The sequence below is a fragment of the Chelonia mydas genome, chromosome 1 (genome assembly GCF_015237465.2).
Source record: "Chelonia mydas isolate rCheMyd1 chromosome 1, rCheMyd1.pri.v2, whole genome shotgun sequence".
NCBI lineage: Eukaryota > Metazoa > Chordata > Testudines > Cheloniidae > Chelonia > Chelonia mydas.
This window is the reverse complement of record NC_057849.1, coordinates 259,561,598-259,580,341: the sequence shown is the minus strand read 5'-3', so window position 1 is coordinate 259,580,341 and position 18,744 is coordinate 259,561,598. Positions and strand designations below refer to the sequence as shown.

The 18,744-nt window shown below is 46.7% G+C and overlaps 2 protein-coding genes across 5 annotated transcripts in view; both read left to right on the top strand.

Moving 5' to 3' along the window:
* The first annotated feature begins 1,603 nt into the window (after positions 1 to 1,603).
* FMC1 (formation of mitochondrial complex V assembly factor 1 homolog) lies at positions 1,604 to 9,050 on the top strand. 2 transcript variants are annotated; one of them, XM_037883246.2, is made up of 3 exons: positions 1,604 to 1,852; positions 2,463 to 2,643; positions 8,583 to 9,050. In XM_037883246.2, exons 1-3 carry the CDS (start codon positions 1,715 to 1,717, stop codon positions 8,633 to 8,635), a joined length of 372 nt encoding a protein of 123 aa, XP_037739174.1. In that variant the 5' UTR covers positions 1,604 to 1,714; the 3' UTR covers positions 8,636 to 9,050. The 2 variants fall into 2 exon arrangements, with proteins under 2 accessions (XP_037739174.1, XP_037739177.1); XM_037883249.2 differs by lacking the exon at positions 8,583 to 9,050 and having other exon boundaries at positions 1,632 to 1,852; positions 2,463 to 2,773.
* Positions 9,051 to 14,679: 5,629 nt separating this feature from the next.
* Positions 14,680 to 18,744, top strand: part of LOC102941729 (putative RNA-binding protein Luc7-like 2) — a 59,308-nt gene continuing 55,243 nt past the window's right edge. Inside the window, exon 1 of one of the 3 annotated variants that reach the window (XM_007064066.4) lies at positions 14,680 to 15,095. In XM_007064066.4, the coding sequence (XP_007064128.2) occupies positions 15,035 to 15,095 (61 nt within the window). In that variant the 5' untranslated portion in view covers positions 14,680 to 15,034. The remainder of the gene's footprint in view (positions 15,096 to 18,744) is intronic. The other 2 variants (XM_037883236.2, XM_027826455.3) reach the window with 2 other exon arrangements.

The window sequence follows — 18,744 nt, the reverse complement described above, 5'->3', positions numbered from 1 at the left end:
GGAAAGAGTTTCTTGCAACATCAGAAACTCTGAAGTAGAACAATCTAACTGTGACATGAAGATAATTGACATATTTAGGACACACATTAAGAATGACAACAACATGACTTCCATGGCAAGTGATCATATGAACAGGCTACTTAAGAGACACATTCTACAGACCAATTGAAAAAGAGGCTAAGTCCATCAACATGACACTCAGAAGCCTGAACTGACCAGCACAAGAATGAAATAAACGGCAGAAAATAATGAATGTCCTGTGCTCCAGAGGATGAAGGGGAGAGGTGTGTATTTTTGTTTGACTGGGGGTTTTTTTTGCGGGGGGGGTGGGGTTGATGTTGTTTGGGGGAGAGTTGGTGGTGGGTTTTCTTTTTTAGCTTTTAGAATTCATGTTTTTGAGGTTTTTTCCTACGTAAGAAATAGAAACTTTTAAATTAAAGCTGAGAGGCTCATGGACTCATTTGACTCCAGTGGTTGGGCTCATACAAAAACAGATAGCAAAATTCAAAATAAAATAAAAGTTAGTAACACTAGCTTGTGGCACTGAGCTGTGCAGACCAGTTTGTTGCTGTAGATCTGCTCACTAGACACTAGGACTGCAAACATTCATTTGTAATTAAAGTGCTACTCATCAGTCCTAAGACTCCAGGCACTCAAAATACAGCAAAGGAGGCTTAGAAATAGCTCAGATGCCTAAAGCTCATGTAAAACACAGAAGGAAAAGTGCAAGTCACTAGTTTAGCCTGGATTATTGAATTCCCGGTCTCCTGCCCCGCATGAGAACCCCGACTCAGTGTCCCTGTCTCAGCTCGTCACTCGCCAGCCTGCTGGAGCCATTTCGCTCTGTGCGGGCAGGGTCACGTGGCGGGGTGGGCTTGTGCGTCCACACCCCGTTTGATTCAGAACGTGTTACGGGCTAATTTCCCTCCGGCGCAGCGGCCGAGGCCTGCGGGCTTGGCAAGCCAGACAAACTAACCCGAGCTGCGCCGGCCCCGCGGTGGGGCGGTAAATGCGCCAGGCCCCTGCAGGGAACACAGGGAAGTAGGGCGGTGTCTGGGACTCAGCGACTGGCAAAGGGGGCCGGGGCCCCGCCCGGCGGGATCTCTGGGCGTGGGGGACACCGCGCCGCAGCCCCCCGCCCGCAAGGCCCGGGTGCGCGGCGGCCCCGGGGACGGGACAGGCGCATTGGCGGCGCAGGGACCCGACAGCGCTGTGGGACAGCGGCCCCCTGCCCCCCCTTCCGAACTCGGGCAATAAACGGGACGCCGGGGGGGGGGCGCTGGGGCTGGAGGCAAAGACCGCGCCAGAACCGCCGCCCTGCAACGCAGCCAGCGCGACTCCCCGAAGCTCCCTCCCTCAATTGCAAATCCGCCTCGGTGCTCGATAGTCCGCCCTGCCAGCGCTTTTGGTGGCCCCGCTCATGCAACTCGGCCCTCTATAGCGCAGCCTGGCGGTGTCTCTCCTGAGGGCTGTTTGCCGGCTCGTGCGGCGCCTGCCCTCTCCAGCCCCCCCACCCTGACCGCGATGGGTAATTCAGCGCCCGATTGCGCCGCCTCCCCGGGTTTGTTTGCGTTTTTTAGCGCTCTATTGCTCTCCCCTAATTGGGGAGGAGTCGGCGCCAGGTGGCTGCTTCCCATTGGCTGATTGGTGAGGCGGCTGCACCCCATTGGCTGAGGGCACAGAGAGACGGGCGCAGAGGGGGAAGATCAAGAAGATGGCGGGTCTGGGCTCGCCGGTCCGTACCCTGCGGAGCCTCGTTCGGGAGCTGCGCTACGTGAGCGCCCAGGCGGGCCGCCCCTACCGGGACACAGCGGCCTATCGGCACCTCAGGGAGGCCTTCCGCGCCCACCGGGTACGGGGCGGGACGCCGCTGGCCGAGCCGAGCCTCCCCCTCCCCCTCCTGTAGGAAGCTGCCGGCAACACCCCCGTGGCTCCGCCCCTCCCGCGTGGCCTGGGGAGCTTCGCGAAACTCCAGGCAGGGCTCCGAGGCCGTCCCCCGCCCGCACACACCACGAGCCAGGGCGGGGCGCTGCTCTCTGCTGCCCCCTGCAGCGGGAACCTGGCCGGGGCTCCGCTGCCACGTTCTTCGCCTCGCGGGGGGCCGCGCCCCGAACCGCAAAGTCAGGCCGCGCTCTTCGCCCGGGGGCCTCAGCCCGGGCCCTGGTTTGCCGGTTACCCGAGCCGGCTGCCCGAGCGGGGCAGAATTTGGCCTCCGGAGTGGAGCGGAGTGGACACAACAGTCCCGCCGCTGCAGGAGCCGGGCGCTGGCTGCGCAGCGCTCACGGGAGCGAGCACGTGGCGCTCAGCCAGCCCCCGGGTGCCGTTTTTATACACGCCCTCCCCTTGGTGGGGGACGCTGGCGGCAGAAAGGTCACTGCGGGTGTTGAACAGCAGGGGCCCTTTAGCTGGTCTGCCGGTCGGGCATGTGCTAAGCCTGTTGTCTGGCTTCCTCCTGCCTGCAGGTCACCAGTGAGAAGCTCTGCAGGGCCCAGCATGAGCTGCATTTCCAGGCTGCTACTTATCTCTGTCTTCTGCGCAGTGTCCGTCAACACCTAGCGCTTCACCAAGAGTACCACGCCAAAGGAGAGCGCTCCACTGAGGAAGCTGCTGGCCTCGTGGGCCTTAAACTGCCTCAACAGCCAGGCGGGAAAGGATGGGATTCATAGGAAGGGAAGAGTTCACTAGAATGTTTGCCTCTCACAAGGACTTAAAAATGACATTTGCTTGTTACAATTCCTATTTATTGTTAAATAAAACAGTTTATTAAACTTCATTTAGGTCTATTATTCTTAGGCTTAGATTCTCACCTGAAGGAGACACAATCTGCTTATCAGATGCTAGTTTCCGATATGACAGACAATATCCAGGGAAACAGGGCAAAACTCTCCCCTGATATGAGTGCTGATTTGTCTCATATTCTAGAAACTTTCCTTCAAACATTTATTTTCTAGCTGTTCTCCATGTAGTAATTGGCCCTTTTAAGAGCAAAGACAGCTTGTAAGAAAAATACCAGAGGATTCCTAAGGAGCACAAGAGGTCAAGACCTCAAATCTGTGCTTATTTGGAAAGATTTCACTAGCACCTACCACCACTGTAGCCCATGCAATAGTAATTCAGAGAGAAGAGCACCACCTACCAAATCATCAATTTCTACTGTGGCTGGGTTTTTTAAATTTCTCCAGAGAATAAAATTGGGTTTTCTTTAATGCCCTCAATATGTTGTATATCTTAAATGTTTCACAAAAGAGACCTGAGGGACACTTGTAAGTATGTGGATTATGAATGTAAATGTGGCTACTATTCTTTGCTTAGCATACATGCTGGAATACTAAAGGGGGGGGGGAACCCAGCAACATGCTTTCCCCTTAGTCAGTAAATCAAGGTCTTCAACCTTTCATGATCCACCCAACTTCGAAAAAAGTACTATCCCCGACTGCCTACTTCAATGAAGGGAAGAGGGTATGAACTCCAAAGTCATGGGGTCTTCATGGAGAATGCCCTACCAACAGCTCCTCTGTTGATCTCAAGTATAGAAGTATCACACGAAGAGAGGTGGCATCTCAAGTAGAAAGGTCCCAGGCCATTTAGGGTTTGAGAAGTCAAACTACTTGAAAGCCAAGAGGCAGCCAGTGCATGTCCCAGAGAACAGATGTAATGTACTCACAGAGCTATTTTATTTAACAAGTCAGCTGCTGCATTCTGCTCTAGTTTCATCTTCCAAATGGATTTAAGGTAAAGCCTCATGCCAAGCTCATTGTGGTAGTCTGATCGAGAGATGACAAATCACTCCAGCCAGGTCTGAATCTGAGGAAACTTTGCAATCTCTAGGCCAAACACACATGGGAAGGAACACTCCTGGTCGCTTCTGATTCTATGAAAACAGCTGGAGTTTAGCCATCTTCCCCCCCACCTTCAACCCTAAAGGTTCCAGTGTTTGGGAGGGTTCAAGTGTCATTAGAGCCAAATAGTGGGGGTGGATGTAACCTCCACTAACTCCTCAAGATGCTTTCCCCTGCCCAGCATAATCATTTGGATTTTATCAGGACTGCTATAGGCTGTCAAAAGCCAAGACAGATATACACTGGGAACTGAAATGAGTAATGTGATTGATTTCCACAGTTAAGTGTGCCTCATTTCTGGGTCCAGCGAATGTGATGAAAGGTAGTTGTACTATGTGCATCTTCCTTGTCAGATTCAAAAGCTTGGTGACACGTAAAATTACCAAACAGCAATGTAAATTAGCTGAATGAGTTTGAGACAAATTGAGGATGCTTCATAGAGTGGTAGAAAAGCAAAGTGTGTTGAGGTTAAAACCTAGTACTACTAACTAGCACGAAGCACTGGCTTCCTGGGCCAACCATGTTTTCCTTTCTAGCACCTCTCAACCTAGTTTTTCCTCTCCTGTGGTGAGGTGGTCCTTCATATAACTCTTGAAACCCTCCATACACAGACATAAATATATACATGTTATTCCTAGCTTTACTTCCCCATTGTTGTAATGATTACCTTCTCTCCAGCTGAGAAGGGGAGAGTTCCCTTCCTAACTTGGTTAAAGTTGGTTATTTTTGAGCAACGCAACATACTTTTCCCCCTTTCAACTCAAACTTTTATCAAGAACTTCAAATCTATAATGTTAAATCTGTTTTTTGTTTTACATTTTGGTTCATACTAGCCATGTGTAAAACTATTTTAATGTGTTCCTGGACACAGACAGAAGAGTCTTTGCCTCTCTTGGGACTTGCAGAAATCAGGGGCTCTTTGGAGACACTAGATGGCAACATTGTTCTAGGGATTGGATAACTGGGAGGTTTGTGAGCTTGGATGGATAGCCATTGCTGAGGAGTACTTGTGGCACCTTATACTCCTTTTCTTTTTGCGAATACAGACTAGCACAAAGCCTTGGAAACAAGCAGGGAGAACTGGAGGTCCTGGTGATGTCAAGGAACTATGACGTGATTGGAATAACAGAGACTTGGTGGGATAACTCACATGACTGGAGTACAGTCATGGATGGTTATAAACTGTTCAGGAAGGACAGGCAGGGCAGAAAAGGTGGGGGAGTAGCACTGTATGTAAGGGAGCAGTATGACTGCTCAGAGCTCCGGTACGAAACTGTGGAAAAACCTGAGTGTCTCTGGATTAAGTTTAGAAGTGTGTGCTACAAGAGTGATGTAGTGGTGGGAGTCTGCTATAGACCACCGGACCAGGGGGATGAGGTGGATGAGGCTTTCTTCCGGCAACTCACGGAAGCTACTAGATCGCATGCCCTGATTCTCATGGGTGACTTTAATTTTCCTGATATCTGCTGGGAGAGCAATACAGCGGTGCATAGACAATCTAGGAAGTTTTTGGAAAGCGTAGGGGACAATTTCCTGGTGCAAGTGCTAGGGGAGCCAACTAGGGGGGGCGCTTTTCTTGACCTGCTGCTCACAAACCGGGTAGAATTAGTGGGGGAAGCAAAAGTGGACGGGAATCTGGGAGGCAGTGACCATGAGTTGGTTGAGTTCAGGATCCTGACGCAGGGAAGAAAGGTAAGCAGCAAGATACGGACCCTGGACTTCAGGAAAGCAGACTTCGACTCCCTCAGGGAACAGATGGCCAGGATCCCCTGGGGGACTAACATGAAGGGGAAGGGAGTCCAGGAGAGCTGGCTGTATTTCAAGGAATCCCTGTTGAGGTTACAGGGACAAACCATCCCGATGAGTCGAAAGAATAGTAAATATGGCAGGCGACCAGCTTGGCTTAATGGTGAAATCCTAGCGGATCTTAAACATAAAAAAGAAGCTTACAAGAAGTGGAAGATTGGACATATGACCAGGGAAGAGTATAAAAATATTGCTCGGGCATGTAGGAAAGATATCAGGAGGGCCAAGTCGCACCTGGAGCTGCAGCTAGCAAGAGATGTCAAGAGTAACAAGAAGGGTTTCTTCAGGGTATGTTGGCAACAAGAAGAAAGCCAAGGAAAGTGTGGGCCCCTTACTGAATGAGGGAGGCAACCTAGTGACAGAGGATGTGGAAAAAGCTAATGTACTCAATGCTTTTTTTGCCTCTGTTTTCACTAACAAGGTCAGCTCCCAGACTGCTGCGCTGGGCATCACAAAATGGGGAAGAGATGGCCAGCCCTCTGTGGAGATAGAGGTGGTTAGGGACTATTTAGAAAAGCTGGACGTGCACAAGTCCATGGGGCCGGACGAGTTGCATCCGAGAGTGCTGAAGGAATTGGCGGCTGTGATTGCAGAGCCCTTGGCCATTATCTTTGAAAACTCGTGGCGAACGGGGGAAGTCCCGGATGACTGGAAAAAGGCTAATGTAGTGCCAATCTTTAAAAAAGGGAAGAAGGAGGATCGTGGGAACTACAGGCCAGTCAGCCTCACCTCAGTCCCTGGAAAAATCATGGAGCAGGTCCTCAAAGAATCAATCCTGAAGCACTTACATGAGAGGAAAGTGATCAGGAACAGTCAGCATGGATTCACCAAGGGAAGGTCATGCCTGACTAATCTAATCGCCTTTTATGATGAGATTACTGGTTCTGTGGATGAAGGGAAAGCAGTGGATGTATTGTTTCTTGACTTTAGCAAAGCTTTTGACACGGTCTCCCACAGTATTCTTGTCAGCAAGTTAAGGAAGTATGGGCTGGATGAATGCACTATAAGGTGGGTAGAAAGCTGGCTAGATTGTCGGGCTCAACGGGTAGTGATCAATGGCTCCATGTCTAGTTGGCAGCCGGTGTCAAGTGGAGTGCCCCAGGGGTCGGTCCTGGGGCCGGTTTTGTTCAATATCTTCATAAATGATCTGGAGGATGGTGTGGATTGCACTCTCAGCAAATTTGCGGATGATACTAAACTGGGAGGAGTGGTAGATACGCTGGAGGGGAGGGATAGGATACAGAAGGACCTAGACAAATTGGAGGATTGGGCCAAAAGAAATCTGATGAGGTTCAATAAGGATAAGTGCAGGGTCCTGCACTTAGGATGGAAGAATCCAATGCACCGCTACAGACTAGGGACCGAATGGCTAGGCAGCAGTTCTGCGGAAAAGGACCTAGGGGTGACAGTGGACGAGAAGCTGGATATGAGTCAGCAGTGTGCCCTTGTTGCCAAGAAGGCCAATAGCATTTTGGGATGTATAAGTAGGGGCATAGCGAGCAGATCGAGGGACGTGATCGTTCCCCTCTATTCGACACTGGTGAGGCCTCATCTGGAGTACTGTGTCCAGTTTTGGGCCCCACACTACAAGAAGGATGTGGATAAATTGGAGAGAGTCCAGCGAAAGGCAACAAAAATGATTAGGGGTCTAGAGCACATGACTTATGAGGAAAGGCTGAGGGAGCTGGGATTGTTTAGTCTGCAGAAGAGAAGAATGAGGGGGGATTTGATAGCTGCTTTCAACTACCTGAAAGGGGGTTCCAAAGAGGATGGCTCTAGACTGTTCTCAATGGTAGCAGATGACAGAACGAGGAGTAATGGTCTCAAGTTGCAATGGGGGAGGTTTAGATTGGATATTAGGAAAAACTTTTTCACTAAGAGGGTGGTGAAACACTGGAATGCGTTACCTAGGGAGGTGATAGAATCTCCTTCCTTAGAGGTTTTTAAGGTCAGGCTTGACAAAGCCCTGGCTGGGATGATTTAACTGGGACTTGGTCCTGCTTTGAGCAGGGGGTTGGACTAGATGACCTTCTGGGGTCCCTTCCAACCCTGATATTCTATGATTCTATGATTCTAACACGGCTGCTACTCTGAAACCAACCATTGCAGAGTTATCTTGGTTTTATACTGGAGATCTCTTTGGGTTGAGCTAATTCCAAGAGCTCTTAGATAATTGCTCTGAAAATGTAAGAAGCAGATCCAACCCATTGGTCTTGCCAGTTACACCCACAGGAACCTCACTTTTAGGGGAGGGGTTTCTGAAGAGCTGCTGTTATTACAGTCATCTTTCACCTGAACTGCCATAATTTCATTCTGCATTTTAATATGATCTCTCTCTGAACTTACCCTGATATGAAAAGGGGAACCTTAAGGTGATGCTCAATTCCATCAAAACAAAAGAGCTCAGAAGAAAGAAAAAAAAGTACTTGCTCAGGCATACATTGTTGCAGGTGCTTTGACACACTATGCATTTGCACTCACCCCACACAATTCCATTCAAGTACACTTTATTGGCATTAAAGTTATACCAATATTACCACACTGTAAAAGGCAACAAAAAAAAAGTCCATGCATACACATTACAAAAATAGGTGGTTGACCTTTATGCGTGGCAGTTTTAAGATGGAATTGTATGGTTTCCAAGGAAACAATGCATGTAAGAGTAGACACTGGATGAAAAAGAGATATGGGCCATATTTTGACTACAAATGAATACATCTTCACTCAATCTTGGGTAATTTTTTCATTAAAATAATGAAAGCTATGCCCCATTGCCATGGCAACCACCTAAGGGGGGCGGGTACACCATGCTTCATGTGAGAACATATGATTCTACAGGCATTAAAGTCATTATTTTTCAACTTATGTCTTAGGTCACAGTACTTTATACAACTACCTACAAATTGATTTTATGTATTTTTCCTCTGTTTGCTTTAGATTTGACTGCTATGCAGCTGTGGTTCCTGAATGAACAATGGAATCTGATTTAGAAGTTCCCAGAAAGGGTCCATGAACAGAGCAAAGGTCTAAAAACATGAGTGATATGTGATGTAGATGCTCTTTTCACAGAACTGACCAAACCAAGAGACCTGGAATCATGGACCAATCTTTTAAGACAGGGGTTCTCAAACTGGGGGTAGGGGCCCCTCAGGGAGTCGTGAGGTTATTACCTTGGGGGTCGCAAGCTGTCAGCCTCCACCCCAAACCCCGCTTTGCCTCCAGCATTTATAATGGTGTTAAATATATAAATTAAAAACACTTTTTATAAGGGGGGGTCACACTCAGAGGCTTGCTATGTGAAAGGGGTCACCAGTACAAACGTTTGAGAACTACTGTTTTAAGAGCCATAGAGATCCAAAAATGTGCTACCATTATGCAATATAAAGACACCAATGAAGTACCTAACATATTTTACCATCTGTGACAGGGTGTACAAATGCCACACGGAGCAACAAGGGCTTAAGGGCTCATTTTGGGCTCAGCCAGCCCCGCCTCTCACACCTGCAGCAAATGCTCCATGTGCTAGAGGAATTAAAAGTCAGTGAATTATCTCAGTTGGGGAGCAGTGCTGAAGGTGAGCAGAGCAGAGCGAAACCTAAAGGCTCTAACACAGCTGCCCAAAGGGGCCCACCATGAGGGAAGAGAGGACCTTCTCCAGAGACAACCAGAGAGGGAAGTATCCTGTGGCCCTGGACAGCGGTGACTCCCTCTTGCTTCCTTTGGATTTTCCCACCAGGCAAAGGCCTTGGACTGAGTTGACCCCAGGGGGAGGGATGAGAGGAAGAGGCCCAGGGAGAACACCCTTAAGTAGTCTTGGTTGCCAGGTTACTGGTAGCTCAAAGGGCCTTGGGTCAGAGCCTGGTGGAGTGTGAGGGCCTGGGCTCCCCTCCCCACAACACCCTTGGCAGTCCACGGTTGTGGCTATGACCACTAGGCCACGCTTCCCAACCCGACCCTGCGTGGAGACCATTATACCATCTCAACTGTAGAAAGATCACACACACACACACGAAAACTTTGCAACAGCTTGAAAAAACAAGTAGAACCTTGCAACTATAGTGAAGAAATTGGCCGTGAATTGTACAAATCAATAAGGGGAATGGGCTCATCATCCACCAGAGTATATAGAAAAAGTCTATATATTCTGTAACAAAGTATCCACGTATGTGAAAGGGACCAAGTTCGAAGAGCCACTGTGTCTAGCAGTAGATCTCAGGTCAGACAGGAATGTGTGGAAAAGAGCAAAATAGAAGGACAGAAAGATATTGACTGTTACATCAAGAGAGCTGGTAGCAGCAGAGGCACACTGTCATGATCTTGTTATAGAGCCTACAGAAGACCAACAGAAAAGCACAGGTGTCATTAAGAGGACGATGATAGCATATACTCTATGAAAGAAAAAGCAGTATATGATAGGTTATGCAGTTATATCCATGCTGATTTATTTTCAAAGCCTTGTTTTGTATCAATGGTGAATCTCACACAGAAATTTGTGACCAATATGAGCTATCTTGATATTAAAAAATATCAAGCCACAAACAAAGAGACCCATTCAGAGAAAATTAGAAGCAGACTTTAGGAACAGCCTGGAGATTATATCAGATAATCACAAACTTGTGGTGATACCAAACAACCTGTCTAAGGAAATATTAGATTCTCCCTGACTAAGAATGAATTCAGCTCAGAGGCCACTTTTCTCAGAAGAGCCTGATCAGGTCTTGAAGCCATATACCATGATCAGATGACTGGATCTGAAGAAATCCAACACTGAACAACTATAGCCTCCACCACCAGAGAGGCCTGATAATGATTACACCCTAACGCCAAAATCTCACAGACTTCCTCAAGATGTTGTTAGCAGGGGACACAAACGAAACTATACCATCCTCACAAATTCAAAGATTCATACAGTCCTTTTCACAAGATTTTATATATGCATTAGTGGAGGTGTGCTGAAACTTGCCAAGCATATCTTATTACCATGGGCAGTGAAATCCCTTGTGATGGGTTGGGTCACAGATACCCGCTTGGGACGGTCACCTGATGTGCTGAGACTACCTCTGAGCCCGTTTTCCCTGCCAGCTTGGGACTTCAGAACCCTGTCTTGTTGAGTCAGACACGCCAGTCTGCTCTGACACAGACCCAGGGTCTGAACCATGGGCCCCAAAGCTGCAGACTAAACTGAAAACAGCTTAAGAAGTGCTCCTATCTCTAGCACCCAGACACCCAACTAAATCCATTTTACTCTGTATAAAGCTTATACAGGGTAAATTCATAAATTGTCTGCCCTCTATGACACTGATAGAGAGATATGCACAGTTGTTTGCTCCCCCAAGCATTACTTACTTACTCTGGGTCAATTAATAAGCAAAAGTGATTTTATTAAGTATAAAAAGTTGGATTTAAGTGGTTCCAACTAATAACAGACAGAACAAAATAAGTTACAAAGCAAAATGAAACAAAACACGCAAGTCTAAGCCTAATACATTTAAGAAACTGAATGCAAGTAAATCTCACCCTCAGAGATGTTCCAATAAGCTTCTTTCACAGACTAGACTCCTTTCTAGTTTGGGCCCAATTCTTTCCCCGGTACAGTCCTTGTTCCAGCTCAGGTGGAAGCTAAGGGATTTCTCATGACTGCAGCCCCCTTTGTTCTGTTCCATCCCCTTTTATAGCTTTGGCATGAGGTGGGAATCCTTTGTCTCTCTGGGTCCCCACCAATCCTTCTAAATGGAAAAGCACCAGGTTTAAGATGGATTCCAGAACCAGGTGACATGGTCACATATCCTATGAGACCCCAAGCCTTCATACTTCCTGGCCTGACTCACACTCAGATTATAAGCTTTGTAATGATACCTTACAAGAGACCTTTTGCATGAAGCATATTCCAGTTACATTATATTCACACTTATTAGCATATTTTCATAAAATCATATAGAGTGCAACGTCACACCCTCCTCCTGAATTTACTGCCAGAGACTTGGCAGTCCATGGCAGAGGCATTATACCTAAAATTCCTCTTTCGGCTCCCCTCTGGGGAAGACACTCCAGTGTCCCCTAAAAGGGAAGGGGACCCTGATCCAGCTCACAGCTACGACAGACCCTTCACTGGCCAGCAAAATCCCACCCCCCCTTTCACTCAGGTTGGGCTTGCTTCCAGCTATAGAGTCCTTGGGGGCTGTTCCCACTGCAGCACTCACCAGGACCCCAACTTCCACCTTCAGGATACATGCCTCTGTGCACCTCTTCCACTTCATTACAGCCAGTTCATGCTTTTGGGTTTCAATTTGTGCTTGTCTGTGGGTCTCAATTTCTTTGTCTTTTAAGTCCAGGGTTTGCTGGTGAGCAGCCTTATTTTTTTTCCAGGGCAGCCTTTTGTGCTTTAATTTGAGCCTGTTCCTGGGCCTCAAGTTCTTTGTTTTTTAAGTCCAGGGCTTGCTGGCTCTCTCTTTCCTTCTTAGCAATTTGTAACCTGTGCAGTTTTAGCTTCTTCTGAGCTTTACTCTGACCTATTTTGCTGATTTTCCTGCCTTTATTTCCCTTACCTGCAATAAGCAAACAAAAAATAACCAGTAACCACTTTGTCTCTTCTCCAGCCACCACACTCAAAACTCACTTAAAATCACTACCAGTGTCTCAAAGCAATCAGCTGCGCACAGAGCCTGCTGACTACGCCATTGTGAGGGGTTCGGTCACAGAAACTCCCTCAAGACTGTCACTAGATGTACTGAGAACAAATCCCCCTGCCAGAGAAGGCTTCCCTCCACTCCCATCTTGCTGATTAAGACACTCCAGTCAGCTTCAGCACAGACTCAGAGGTTGGGCCATGCCCCCTTGCAGTTCACTGAAATGGAGATCCACTTAGCTTAGGGGCTTCATAGTTAGCTAACAGAGACTTTCCCAGCACCCAGTATTCAGTCTTTCTGGGAGCCTAAACCCCAAATAAATCCATTTTACTCTGTATAAAGCTTATACAGGGTAAACTCATAAATTGTCCGCCCTCTGTAATACTGATAGAGAGATATGCACAGCTGTTTGCTCCCCCAGGTATTAATTACTTACTCTGGGTTAACTAATAAGCAAAAAGTGATTTTATTAAGTATAAAAAGTAGAATTTCAGTGGTTCCAAGTAATAACAGACAGAACAAAGTAAGTTACCAAGCAAAATGAAACAAAACATGCAAGTCTAAGCCTAATACATTAAGAAACTGATTGCAGATAAAATCTCACACCAGAAATGTTCCAATAAGCTTCTTCCACAGACTGGACTCTTTCCTACTCTGGGTTCAGCAATCACTCACACCCCTGTAGTTACTGTCCTTTGTTCCAGTTTCTTTCAGGCATCTCTTTAGGGTGGATAGGCCATCTCTTGAACCAGCTGAAGGCAAAATGCAGGGGCTTCCAGGGCCTTTATTATTCTCTCTCTTGTGGGAGGAAACCCCTTTGTTCATCTGTGCAAAGTCACAGCAACAAGATGGAGTTTGTAGCCACCTGGGCAAGTCACATGTCCATGAACGATTCAGCTTTTTGCAGGCCGAAGCCATTGTTTACATGTTAGTGTGAACATTCCCAGGAAAGCTCAGATGTGGATTGGCGTCTCCCGAAGTCCATTGTCAGTTAAGTGTTTCTTAACTGGGCACTTACCGAGAATAGTCCTTTCTCAAGAAGGTGACCAAATGCTTCACTGAGGCTACTTACAATCAAACAAACACACTGAGATACAAGTACATAGCCAATATTCATAACTTCAAATACAAAAATGATACACACAGACAGCATAATCATAACCAGCAAACTACAACCTTTTCACAGACACCCTACTTGCCCTCCTCTGCACAAGACCCGGTGCAACCATAGGACCCTGGTTGCAACAACGATTTATACAGTCACAGATCATGTAAATAACGTCACATCCCTCACAGGCAACATGGAGTTGATTAAGATACTCAGCCAACAGGTATATCATACAGTCAGCTGAATGAAATGAAATGGACACAGCCTCCTGTCTACAGAAGCTGATTAATGAGGATGAGTCAGGTGTGGCAATAGCACCCATCATTCTACCCTTCCTCCCCACACCTTTGGCATATGATAACATCAACAGACTTGGGGAGATATTCAGTGCAGGGACATCACTGAATAATTGGTACTGCAGTGCAGCCTCAGATACCAACTGTTAGAGAACCCAAAAAGCCTCCACATGTAGAGAAAGTAAATTGAGTTTTTTCCAGTATTTGTATTATTGTGGGCTTGATATGTCATTTGCCAATGTAGTGATGGCAGAATATACAATAACATTAGTAGCATGGAAAAAGCTTCAAAAAATGAAAAGAAACATTTCTATTACATTATGTAGTATTTAGATGTCAGGAGTAGTTTAATTATCATTTTGTAGATTTAGATTTGAAATTAATGTCTTTAACCGGATACCAAAATGCATCTGTTTGATTATATTTTATTCAACACGTTCATTAGCAACTAAAATGTTTCCTTTCACTGAAGTCCTTATCCAACAAACATCTGCATATTAGGAATACTTTCAAAAACTGACGGCTAACCAAAAACAACCACCGGGCTCAGTTCTACTAAACTACTCTGCAAGAAAGTCCACCATAACTTTCCACCGTCTGCTGAGACCGAGCTGTTCCCAATACAGGAAGAGATTTTGCCCGTCCAGATGTTGCCAACGGACTATTTTTTCGGTTTAGGTCAGATTACACCAGCGGCTCAGCCAGGCCACAGCGGGGACCGCGCAGCCCTCCAGGCCCCTCAGGCAGAACGCGGATTGTACTAGCCTTGGGGGGGGGGGAGAGGCTCTTCAGCATTTATCGAATGGGGAAACGCAACGATTGGGTTCGCCCGACTCGAGAGGGGTGGGTGGAGAGGACGTCACACAGAAAGAGAACGAGAGCCCCGTGTCCAATCAGCACGCGGGCTATCCCAGCCGGACGAAAGGTTCTAGAATCCAATCAGGAAACGCGGAGCTGCCTGTGTCACAGACAGATATAGGTCTCCTGGCCCAATCAGGGGATGCTCAACCTGATAGCGCTGACGTCGAAAGGGGCGGGAGTGGAGAGAGTGCGCGCGCGCGTCGCGCGGCTTTCCGTTACCGCTGGCGCGCGCGCGTGTAGCAAGCGTGAAGGGTCGCGCGCGGGGGAAGCGAAGTCGCGAGACCGAGAGCAGCGCGAAGCAGTTTCCCGCTTTGCCCTTCGGCCCGAACCGCGAACGCGAGGCGGAGGCGCCATCGTAGCCCCCACCGGCCGCGGAGAGAGGCTCCGCCCGGACCCGTAAGGGGGAGCGAGCGCAGCATCGGGCCCGAAGCGCTGTAGGCCGCTGTCGGCGGAGCTCACACAGACTCCGCCGGCTCGGCCGGGCCTCGCGCGCTCAGGATGTCGGCGCAGGCCCAGATGCGCGCCATGCTGGACCAACTCATGGGCACGTCCCGGGACGGTAAGTGCCACCCGGCCGGGGGGCGGGGCTGCTGCCCCCTGCGGTCACAGCCAGGGGCAACGGTTGGGAACAGCAAGCGAGCCAGGCTGGTAGCGATGATTGGCAGTACGAGCGCCAGCTCCCCCTGCCGCTCGGGGCGGGGCTAAGGGGTTAAAGGTCATCGGCGGCGCACAGGGCCGGTCGGAGGCGGTTACGCGCTGTGTGAGGGGCGCGGGCGGGCGGGGCTGGCCCTATTACGGGCCCCTAGCGGCTGTGGCGAGCTCCTCCCGCAGCTCGCCGGGGTCTCGGCGCCGCTTCCGCCGCCGCAAGAACCGGGCTGCGAGTCTGTAACGAAACCCCCATTGCCCGCGGCCCCGCGCGCCCCAGCTCGAGACCCACAGCCGCGGGCTCTCCGGTCAGGGGGTGGAAAAATGCATCCTCCCCCTTGGTGGTCGGCGCAGGCCTGTCCTCCGAGCCGGCAGAGTCCGCGACCGGCCAGGGTTCGGGGAGCAGGCCGCCCTCCGAGCCGGCCCGCGCGCCCGGCAGAGGACACCCCCCCGTCCCCCCAAGTCACAGATAAACCCTTGTAAAGCCTTCCTCATAGCTCGTTGTTCTGAGACACGGCAGTTTGCTTTGTTCGGACAGGAGAAATCAGCCTTTCAAATCGTCAGGTGCAGAGCCATGGCGGGAGGTGAAATAGTCTGACCCAAACCATCATTTCAATCAACAGGCGGGAATGATGATCACTTTTGAAAGTGAGAATCAAGTTAATAAAATTTACTCCAGCGGGGCTGAGGCATTGCCATTAGAGCTGTTCAGAAAGTAGGTAAAAGGGAAGATTCATGTATGCAGGCTGATCCTACAGGCAATAGACTAGACCATAGAAGGACCTTTCCAGTGATACCGTTTGACATTCTTGCTATTCAGTTTTCCTTTTATTAAAAGAACTTATTAATAACAAGCTGACAGAATATTACACTGTCATTGAGACATAGTTTAGATATTTTAAATGTTATATGCAATACTGTTGAGAATGTATCAGACAGAGCATGAGCTTGACCTTCAGGCTACATTGGCAAATCTTACCTGTCTTCCCAGACTCTTTCTGACAAGGGTATATTGAGTAAGATTGAGAAATGATTGCATAGGGGCTCAGCTTTTAAGAATTTCTCATGAATGCTGTTTGGGGAAAGAAAAAAGTGGAAAGTGGATTGGTAGTAGAGCATGCCATAATTTAAAAAAACAGTTCAAGTCCTGTGGTGGTAGCATAAAACTGGATTAATTAACACAGCTATGACTAGAGTGAAACTCTGCTCTGGAGGTGTGGAAAATTAAGTCATTTAATACAACTATATCAAGACTTACAAATGAAGATGCTTTAAATATAGGCAACTAAATAAGTGGTCTTATTTTCAGAGCTGCTGAAGTTAATGAAAGCTGCAGATGTAGGTGCCTAACTTTAGGTACTTAAGTTTGAAAATGTTGCCCTTTTTATTGTTCCTTTTGAACCTTATAGATTTATTTTGACTGCCACATTCAGACAGAAAATAAGGTGTAAATTTGTAATTGTGAGTAATTAATCACTGGAACAATTTACCAAGGCTCCTGGTGGGGATTTTCCATCAGTGATATTTTTTTTTAATCAAGATTGGATGTTTTTGTGAATGATCTGCTCTAGGAATTATTTCAGGGAGGTTCTATGACTTGTGTTATACAGGAGTCAAATGTAATGATCACAATGATCCCTTCTGGCTTCAGAATCTGTGAATCTATGCCTCAGTAACTTGCAGATCAGATTTTCTCAGTTTACAAGTAAATGGGTGATTTTTTTAATGTAACTGTCCGCCCTGCAAACTCAATTTTGGTTCTGAAAATTCAGTAACAAAAATCCTGCAATTGAAACTTAGGAACCATTGTTGAAATGCTGAATACATATAAGAGATAACAGCAAATGCTAATTACTAGGGCTTGAAAAATATATCAGACTCCGATTGGCTCAAATTTAGATACAAAAGATAAAGATGAGGTATTGAATAATTGCAGTGTTGCCTCTCCTCCTGAGCTTTCCCAACGGTCAGCAGCATAAAATTGATGTGGTCATTGACAGTTTCATTGAAGTTCACAGAGTTATGAGTAGCAGCAGTGAAAATGAACACAGCGTTGCTGCTGCTTAGCAAACTATGACCAGCTGCAGAAGTACTGGAACTATATGTAGATTTGTGCAGATGGTATGTTCCATCATTTACATTGGGTTCATATATGGAAGTGTATTTGCAACATTAAGGACTAGAAACTTCCCTATTTAAAAAATGGAAGCCTAGAACATAAGAGTGGCCGTACTGGGTCAGACCAAAGGTTCATCTAGCCCAGTATTCTGTCTTTTGACAGTGGCCAATGCCAGATGTCCCCGAGGGAATGAACAGAACAGTAATCATCGAGGGATCCATCCACTGTTGTCCATTCCCAGTTTCTAGCAAACTGAGGCTAGGGACACCATCCCTTAGATTAAGTAGTCCTAATTTAGAGAGAAAGCAGAGGTTATATGTCTGTAATACATATAACCTACGGGGGGAAGATGAGGGTATATCAAGCATATCTCTTAGCATAGTAAATTAAGGAAATATATTTTTGCATAGTATTAAGTAAAACAGTCTCTTCCTGAATTTGGTGGTATGTGTGTTATGGCAACTTTGAAAATTCTGTTTCGTATTTTCTTTTTTTAGCGCTGGAAATATGTATCACTGTTTTGTAACATATCCGTTAATTTACTTGCATGCCTTTTTTTCCTTTGCATATGCTGTTTTTAATCTCAAAACTGTAATTGGGATGAGAGGATCAACATCCAGTTCCAACTCAAGTACTTCAAAACTTACTAGTAAAAGGGAGAGTGGGAGAGGCCCTCAGGTTGATAACACTTAGCCCTGAGCTTATTAAATTAACTTTTTTTTTGTACATTCGATAGACACATTTTCTTTTAAATTCTTTTAACAAGAATTAGTGTCAAACTCCTACTACTGTTAGGTAGTAGCTTTGTCCTGACAGTAAGCCCTATTTGCTATTTTTAAACTGAAATATATTTGAAAATAAAGACCTTTAACTAAAATTGGCAGTGACCATGTATGCTCAGTGTCAAGATGTTAGGACTAGTTTTCATTTTGCTTTACTACTGCTTACTAACAGAACTCTAGTATTTACTTAGTAGGCAGTAACATTTTATTTAAATGTTATTTAGTTCAATATTAAGACAAGGTAGAAACTTGTCTTCCAATCTCTTATTGATCTGTCATTCCCATCCCACAGAACATGTTTGTTGAAATTACTTCATTTAGTACTTACAGGAAGTACATATTTAAGTTTTTAATTATTTTCAGCATTTTACATATGTGATTGTGACCATGTAAACACTTTGTATAAGGTATCGAGCAAATGGAGTCCGACTTCTTTCTAAGGTGAAGTGACATAGCAAGTTGTAGTCATATAGTTCAGGATATGGCATTTATCTTGTATGCAAATAACCTGACAGATGTTGTAAAGTCAAAGTTGAGTAGTCTGTTAATGAGGCTTATATGAGGAAAATCAGGGATTAAAAAAAATTAAGTTATGTAGAAGAAACTATTAAAATGAGTTGACTATAGTAATCTTTACAGCTGTATAGGTTACTTGTGTAGTT